Genomic DNA, 9,434 nt, shown 5'->3' with positions numbered 1-9,434 from the left:
AGAGTGTGAGAGAGAAGTACTGCATAGACGTGTGTGCTTGTGTGAGAAAGAAGGAATGTATAGGATTGATTGAAAGAGACATTGACAGAGCATCAGGTACGCGCGCCCGCGCGCGCGCGGAATTATTATTCTTTCCTTATAATATTACTATTGTGTATGGTGTTCTATGAGAGAGAACGAGTGAGAGTGAATGTCGAGAGAGCATGGTGTCGAGAGAGAATGATTGTACGGAGCGAGCGGTGGGAGGGGAGCACGTGTGTGAGAAACTTACCTACTTATGCGGCGCTACAGTCCATGAAGAACCTTCGCCTCCTCCACAATTCGCCTCCAATCGTTTCTTGTCTGGGCTAACACTCTCCACTGCATCACTCCCATCACACGCAGGTCTTTCTCTACTTCTCTCAGCCAGCCTTCTCGGCCTTCCTCTTCTTCTTGCACTGTAGAAGACCTCTCGCATGAGCTTCTGCTGGGCTCTCTCCTGTGGCATCCTCTCTACATGCCCAAGCCAGCTTATTCTTCTTGACTTCACGAATCTGACAATATTCTGCCTCTTGAGTAGGATTTCGATCTCTTCATTATATCTAATCCTACAAATCCCTCCTTCATTTCTAGGGCCATAGATTCTTCTTATCACCTTCCTCTTAAATACTCTCAATGCATGAGTGTCCGCTGCATTTAGAGTCCAAGTTTCGCAGCCATATGGCACGACAGGTCGTATCAAGGTTTTGTACATTTTCATTTTCGTTTCTCTGGAAATAGCTCTCGATCTTATTAATTGCATATTGGCATAAAATGCTTTGTTGTCAAGCATTATTCTTCTTTTATTTCTGGGTATATGCTATTCCCTTGGTTGACCTCTGCGCCAAGGTAATTAAACCTTTCAACCTCTTCAAAGGAATACTCGCCAATATCCAGCTTTCCCAGATGTTGTCTCTCTACAGCTGTCTTTTTCATCTTCATGTACTTTGTTTTTCCTTCATTTACTCTCAGACCAACCTGTCGTCCTTCTCCTCAATCACCAGAAAGGTTTCTTTCAATGCCCGATCACTCCTACTAACTATAACTATGTCGTCTGCATAAGCATGCACCTGAATAGTTCTGTACATTATGCTTCCTGTCATATCCACCTTGTTTAATGTTCTCTGCAGGACCAGATTGAAGAGCAGCGCTGAGAGAGTGTCACCCTGTCTAACTCCACTGTCCACCCTGAATTCACTACTCATTTTTCCATTAATCAGTACCATACCTACACTTTGAGAGAGTGTCACCTTCACCAGTCTTATCAGTTTTCGGGGCATACCATACTCCTCCATTGTGTCTAGCACCTTCACTTTATTGATGCTGTCAAAGGCCTGTTTGAAATCTATGAATAACATATGCAGGTCTATTCCATACTCATAGCATCTTTCCATGGTCTGACGAAGAGCAAATATCTGGTCTGTTGTTCCTCTGCCTGGCCTGAATCCACATTGGTACTCTCCAATGATGGACTCAGCATAAGCACTAATCCTCCTGGTCAGTACTGAGGAGAAAATCTTGTATGCAACGTCCAGCAGTGTGATTCCCCTGTAGCTGCCACAGTCTTGCTTATCTCCTTTTTTGAATATAGGACACACTAGGCCTTTCCCCCAATCCTTTGGCATCTCTTCTCTATCCCAGACCAGGCCAATCAGCTCATGTATCCATTCAGCCAGAGACCGTCCACCATGCCTCCATATCTCCGAAATTAGCTGGTCCTCTCCTGATGCTTTCCCATATCTTAGTCTTTTGATTGCATCATTCACTTCTTCACCTGAAGGTTTCACAACTTCCACGTCTGCCGTGTGGTACTTAGGTACCCATTCCTCCACTCTACCCAGCTCCTCACTCATAGTCAGTTCCTCAAAATACTTTGCCCATCTATCCATTACTTCCTGCTCCTCAGCCAATACATTTCCTTCCTTGTCCTTACATCCCATGCTCCTAGACTGAAATCCCTTATTCATCACTTTCACTGCATGATAAAATTTCTTTGCTTCATTGGCTGTGTTGAGCTCCTCTATGTTTGTTAACTTTTCCTTCAGATATTCTCTCTTTTTTCTTCTTATTAGTCTCTTAGCTATTCTTCTACTCTCTTTATATGCTTCAACCTTCTGTCTTGTCTCTCTTTGAATCATTGCAAGTCTGCATTGGTTTTTCTGCTCAATAATAGCCCTAAACTCATCATCGAACCACTTGATGTATCGTCCTTCTCTTCTCTCCCCAATGACTTCCTTAGCTACCTTCTTTATGGTATCCTTCATAATATACCATACATTTCCCACATTGTCAGTCCTCTGCACCTGCCCTCTAGCAACCTCTATATGCTCCTCCAGCCTTGTTTGGAATTCCTCTTTCTTTCCATCATCATGGAAGTTATCCACATTCCATCTTGTCCTCCTCTCTTCCAACCTTCTTTCACCTGAGGCTAGCTTTTCTAGTATGGTTGCTTTGAGTATGTAGTGATCAGAGTCACAGTTTGGTCCTCTAAGCACTCTCACGTTCTCCACAGAGCTGGTATGTCTTTTTGAGATAAGCACATGGTCAATTTGATTTACAATGTTTGACCCAGGCATTTTCCATGTACCCAAGTGTATTCTTTTGTGCCTAAACATTGTGCTTGCAATCATGAGTGCCAAGGGGCTGAGATGCCAAGGGGTATAAGTGTAATTTTTGTGAAAATAGAGTTAAGTGCAGAAACTGGTCATTAAATACTGTAATAATGTTGTGGCCAAGGGATACAACTGCTTCTCTATCATGTGCTGAGATCTAACGGTGGAAAATAAAACTAGTCACTTGAAAGTCAGTTTCGCTTGGTGGCCAAGGGGTACATGTGAGAATGTGAGCTGTACATTACATCACAGCCGTTGTGTTGCTCTAGCAATTGGTTAACTCGTTATTTTCCAACAGATCAGCAAGATGGACTTATCAGATGATAGCTCTTCCAACGTTTTTTGTGGTAAGTTGAACAAATTAATTTTTATCATCCTTTTAATAATGTATTGATTCTTCAATATTGTTGTAGAGTTCACTAAACCTTATCTCACATTCAGCTAACTCATCTGTTAACTTATAGTTGTCATTAATAATTAGGAAAGTCTCCAATCTAACTGAATTGGTATGGTATAGCTATCATTTTGAAAATTTGATTAAATATTATTATTCATATTATCATTCAGTAATAATTTAATTACCATAATATAGTAGCCTATCAGATAAAAATAACCTTAATATTGATCAATATTTATTTGCCAAAAATACAACAAATGAATACACATTAAGGAAAACGAAGTGGAACAATGTAGTTCTCTTGAAGGTGATGCACATGTATTAAGATTATCATACAGTAATAATTTATTCAGTAGATGATTTATAAAAATAAAACATCACCGTACCTGTTTTTTATTGGCTTGATTGATAAAATAAAAGAAATAAATTCGTATGGCTTTTGTTGGTGGGGAGTTCCTTGCGGGAATGTTCCACCGCCTGAATATATAATTTAAGCCGTCAATGGGCCTTACGACTGTCATACTTCAGCCGGGACCGACAGTTTAACGTGCCCATCCGATAACACGGGAGTGATCTGTTTAAAAAACTTGATTGATGAAACATAATAACAGTTATCAATATAATTACATAAGTTATAAAAAAAATTAAATACTTTTTTGCAAATGAAACTCATGTGAGTTTCAATAATGAAGTGGATGATTGAGAAAGATGAGTCAACCTACTGATAAATGAATTGAAAGATAAACCACACACTGGTATTGTTATGGTAATTTTGGTATGGTATTATTCTCAGTTTTAATCTATGTTGATTTATTTGCAGATCAAACTGAAGAAATTGCGACTGAACATCAAGAACCCCCTACCAAAAGACTAAAGCATCCAGGTAGAAAGAAAACTCGAAGAACTGAGGAATGGAAAAGGCAGAAGTCTTCAAAACTGCGAAACATGGGTAAAGAATACACTGACCGCAAAGGTAAGGTACACAATGAGAGAAAACTTCAGGAATACAATCACGAGTGCCGCTTCAAATGTTGCAAAAGTATAAGTGAAGAAAGACGCCAGAAATTTTCTTCTGATTACTGGGGGCTCGCTAGTTGGGAATTACAATCGGCCTTTCTAAACTCTGCTATCATATTAGGAGAGCCAAGTAGGAAGAAAGAGAATACTGTACGTGGAAAGTCGCTTTCATGTCAATATTTGTTAGATGGAGTGAGGGTGTGCAAAGATTTTTTTTTAAAAACATTAGATGTTTCAAACAAGCGTGTTACAAATATTATCTCAAAGAAGAAGAAATCTGAAACAGGAATCTTACCTCGAGATCAAAGAGGGCGGAAGGTTCCAACAAATAAAATTAAAATGGAAAGAACTGATTTGGTCAAGAAACATATTGCTATGTTTCCCAGATATAGCAGTCACTATTCCAGACAGCAAGCACCAGACAGAAAATACTTAAATACTGACTTGAATTTGAAAAAAATGTATGACTGTTATAAATTATTCTGTGAGGAACAAAAGGAGGAGCCAGTTACTCTATCCTACTACAGACATATATTTAATACATGTTTTAATCTTGCATTTCATCGACCTCATAGTGATACTTGTAATAATTGCGATAAGTTAAAATCAGCTATTGAGCATGGAGACCAGGAAGCCAAAAATGCAGCAACAATTGCTAAAGAACTCCACCTGTGTAAGGCTGAAAACGCCAAAAACGAAATGAGTAGGGCAAAGAAAGAGGTAGAAAATGATCCCACTCATAGAGCTGTTTGTTTCGACCTTCAAAAAATGTTACCTACACCGGTTTTGACATGTACAAGAGTCTACTATGCAAGGCAATTATGGACATAAGATTTCAATGTCCATGACATTGGAACAGATAATGCATACATGTTTCTTTGGCACGAAGGACGAGCATCAAGAGGATGTGAAGAAATGATTTCATGTTTGATGCAGTACATTAAATCTTTGCCCTCCACAGTCACCCACCTGACTGCTTTTTGTGATAATTATGGTGGACAAAATAAAAGTCAATTTACTGTCAAATTTTGGCTGTATGTTGTTAATACAACACACATTGAGACTGTTGACATTAAATTCTTACTTGCTGGTCACTCCTATAATCATTGTGACAGAGATTTTGGTAAGGTGGAAAATACAAAGAGAAACATGAAGAGAGGCATTTTTGTTCCCAATGACTGGGTGGAGATTATAGCGACAACCAGCAAGAAGTTTGTGGTGAAAAAAATGTTGGAAGAGGACTTTCTAACTCTGGAACCAATCAACAAATACTTTGTGAAAGGAGTAAAAGGAATTAGGAATATGCAGTGGCTCCAGTTTAGAAAAGGGGACCCATGGAGTTTATTCCACAAATCATCTTTCAATGAAGACTTGCCTTTTGAGGAGTACAAAATGAAAGCACAAAATTTCGGCAGAATTCCAACAGCAATGCCTTCCCTTATTCCTAAAGTAATCAGGAAGGAAATAAAGGCAGCCAAGTACAAAGATCTTGTAGATCTTTTGCCATACATCCCACCTGTACATCACAGATTCTACAAAACATTGAGCCATGAGGGTAGTACAGTGACCAGAGAAACAAATCAAGCCAAAGAAAAGCAAAATGTACAAGTTTTGTATGAACAGGAGGACAATGCTAATAATGATAATGTTTACAGCAGTGACTCGGAGTAATAAGTACCGGTAATGCATTCCAACAAAGTCTGAGACATACCGGAAATGTACTTCAGCATAGTGAGTCGTAATTGAAAAAAAATTTAATCATTTGGAATAAATATCACCAATATTTATACCTAATCATTCATTTTTTAAACGAATATAACCTCTTGATTTTGTGAAATTTGATTTTTTTCAATCCACTTGTAACCTGTTCCATACATATCTTCTGATTTCTGTTACAAGCCAAGGGGTACAAGTGATGACTTTCATCAAATATTGACTGATAACATAAAATAAGAGTAGGAAAACTGTATTTATTCTCCTGCTAATATTAGTTAAGACCAAATCTATTCAGAATATTCTGGTTTAGATGAACATGAGTTCTCCTGGAATTGATTATAACACTCCAACTTTAAAATGGCTTTTCTCAAAACTCACTCATGTGCACTTATACCCCTTGGCTTCTCAGCCCTTCTTTATTTAGTCTTCTTCCATTTTCACTTGTCTCTTTATGCAGTGTGTGCTTCCCTGACACTCCTTTCAAAAATGGCTCCTTCCCAACCTTTGCATTGAAGTCGCCAAGCACTACCAACATGTCATACTTTGGGGCTTTTGCGCATTCCCTAGCCAAACTTTCATAGAATGTATCTTTGTCCTCATCTGTGGCTTCTTCAGTAGGTGCATATGCAGAAATTATTGTCAGATTCCTGAAACGTCCCTTTATTCTTATCTTGCACATACGCTCTGAGACTGGCCAGAAAGCTAAAAGTCGATGCCTTACTTTTGCATTTATAATGAGGGCTGTACCATGTCTACCAGCTCGTTCCTCATTGCCACTATACAACACACTATAATCCTTCTTATCTATCCTTCCAGAGCCCTTCCATCTAACCTCCTGCAGCGCCACCACATCCATCTTGCATCTCTTCACTTCATTACTAATCTCAGCCATCTTTCCTGCTTGCAACATTGTGCATACATTCCATGACGCTATATTTAAAATGTGATTCCATTTCCAATTTCTTTTATTTTTGTTTCCATTTGTGTTATCCGTGATTCCAGTCCTGATCCGAGGCTTATTGTTTGGTTTCTTTGCTTTGCGTGTGTGAGAAAGAGGGAATGTATATGATTGAGAGGAAGAAACTTTGACAAAGCAAAGTCTTCTATGAGAGAAAATGAGTGAGAGTGATGTTTGAGCATGGTGTCTAGAGAGAAAAAGGGTATTGAGCAAGCGGAGGGAGCGGAGTTGTGGGGAGAGAAATACCCCTCAATGACGTCATAGTTACGATAGGATAGGTGTGATGTCATTTACGTGTGATGTCATTCATGGGCGTTCTCTACATAGTGGGCGATCTGCGCATACGACATCGGTCATCTCTGGATTCGCCGATGACTGGACAGAAATTATTTATATGCAATGTGTATATTATTAAATTGAAAATATTAAATGTAAATATTAAAAAAAGGTGAAGAAACCAAAATAGAAACGTTTTTTTGCGAGCGCACCAAGCTTGAATAAAGTAGACTACTACATCATCAGATCCATCCGTTCAATGTGATTCTCAAAAACATGCGATTCCACTAATGCTATTTAACAAGAGGCCTGAGAGTGATGATGCAGAAGAGTGGTGGTAACTCTTCTGCATCATCACTCTCAGGCCTCTTTCACACGATAGGAGACGTGCAACTTGAACACTGAACAGTGTTCACGTTTTTTTGTCAAAGTACATTGAGTCCAATCCTGTCTTTCACATGGTGATCCCGAGCCAGGAACCTCCTTTTGTCAGGTTTTTTCCCCTCGAGGCAAGCAGAAATCGATTTGATCGAGATACTAGCGGACATATCGCCGATTTCACATGGTGATTCTACGTCTCTCCGGTCATCACTTTTCTCAAAATCTATCTCTCTAGAAAATGAAGATAGAAAGATCCTGATTTCGTATTTGGATTCAGCGACCCCAAATACTGAAATGCGTAAGTCCCGTTTTCGAAAATATCCGAAAACAAGGAAGTTATGGCTGTTTTTAATAAAGCTTTCTATTATCATATAATTATACGGTAAAAACGAACAGGTACTGTACTATACAGTACGTATGTACTGTAGCTATTATAATACAACTCACACTGTATGTGTGTAGGAAAATTGTTGGGATATTTATCTTGATTTCTGAAAAATACCCAAAAATAAGGGAGTAAGATAACTTTGAAAAACCACCGTTTTCCTGCCGATTGACAAAACAGATTAAAAATTATTCTAAGACATATTATGTCTTGAACTAAAAACGTGCAACAGATATCCAGATCACTATTCAAGCTATCAAGCTATTCATAAATTTATTTGTCTTCCCATGGCAGTAGGCTTGCGCCCAATGTTTTCACTTAAACATTTCTGTGATAATAAATTATTAAATTATGATAGAACACATTATCCTATTGATCTTCTAAATCCAGTTACATGCACATCGATTCCCGTAAAATTGATTTTTACCGTTCCTATGAGTTCTACCAGGTTCAGTGCAACTTGTTGAATTAAAATCATTATGTTTGATTCAACAGAATTCATAAGAACGGCAAAAAATTGAACAACAAAAACCAGAAGTTAGTGTCGACGGTATATGACATAGAAAGCATAAGCTCGCGCTTGGTCCATCGTTCTAAGACTGAGGATTAGCTCAGCGACTAAAATCGACAAGCCATGATTATGTTGATCAATACTCATATAAAAATACAAAGTATAGAACTGCTTTTTACTATGATACATGGTTTTCATTCTTTAATAAAAATAAAACAAGATTCCAGTGTAAAATCATCAAAGTTGCCAGGCTGGTCTGGACTATTCATAACTTTCTCAGTATGCATTATCCACTCAGCAGTTCTAATACAAACACAGACATCAGTTTCGTTTTAGTTGGAATGGAATGACATTTTTTATTCTTTCAGTTCCTATTTCTCATAGATCGATTCAGATCACCACAATGTTTATAATCGATTTTTCTGATTGTTGTAAAGGAATATTTACTGGTATTTTGGAGTTATATTTAACTATTTGAACCTGATAAACTAGATTGTTGAATGATAATTGGAATTCAGTAAAGTTTACTTGTCCTTTTCTCGTATTTTATTGGGTGATGAGTGGAGATGATTTATGAGTTCATATTTGGATTCATCTTTTCAAAGTTTAATTTTTTTTTTGAACTTTTAAAAATGAAAAATGTTCATGTCTAAACTTTTTAGGTGTTTGAAAACTTCTTAAAACCTTTGCCTGTCTCTTCATAAGGCAGGAGTATTGTTATCTTTGTACGTTTACTATATAATCATATGATAATGGAAAGCTATATTAAAAACAGCTATAACTCCCTTGTTTTCGGGTATTTTTGGAAATGGGACTTATGCTTCAAAGAATTTGGGGTCGAATTTGGGGGAACAAACGTCAGCGTAACTGTTAGATCCGTCGGCTTATTTGTAAGATCCCCATGTGAAAGCACAGGAGAGCTGCGAAATATGAAATATTATCTTCAGGAGCTAGGATTCTGCCGTGTGAAAGGGGCCTCACTCTCCCCGTAAACGATGGTGGAGTAAACGGTCAAAGACATCGCTATTTTCTGCAATATTCTATTGTTCCGCGCCAGTTTTGCAAAAAAGTACGATAGTTATTATTTTGTTTGCATTTTTTGATTGATAATTATTATTATTTCTTCTATGTTTGGTTTTGAAGCATCTAAATTTAAAAGTCTA

The 9,434-nt window shown here is 37.9% G+C and overlaps 1 protein-coding gene across 1 annotated transcript; it reads right to left on the bottom strand.

Annotated features, from left to right (window-relative positions):
- Positions 1–6,148: 6,148 nt before the first annotated feature.
- Positions 6,149–6,670, bottom strand: LOC111044120 (craniofacial development protein 2-like). The gene has a single exon (XM_022329189.1). It carries the CDS (start codon positions 6,668–6,670, stop codon positions 6,149–6,151), a length of 522 nt encoding a protein of 173 aa, XP_022184881.1.
- Between the last annotated feature and the right edge of the window lie 2,764 nt (positions 6,671–9,434).

The sequence above is a fragment of the Nilaparvata lugens genome, chromosome X, assembly GCF_014356525.2.
Source record: "Nilaparvata lugens isolate BPH chromosome X, ASM1435652v1, whole genome shotgun sequence".
Lineage (NCBI taxonomy): Eukaryota > Metazoa > Arthropoda > Insecta > Hemiptera > Delphacidae > Nilaparvata > Nilaparvata lugens.
Note: the sequence above shows the minus strand (reverse complement) of the source record. Positions and strands in the feature narration are given on the sequence as shown.

What these genes read in the sequence shown, in the direction of transcription:
- LOC111044120 (XM_022329189.1), bottom strand. Translation starts at nt 6,670, where the DNA reads ATGTTGCAAGCAGGAAAGATGGCTGAGATTAGTAATGAAGTGAAGAGA.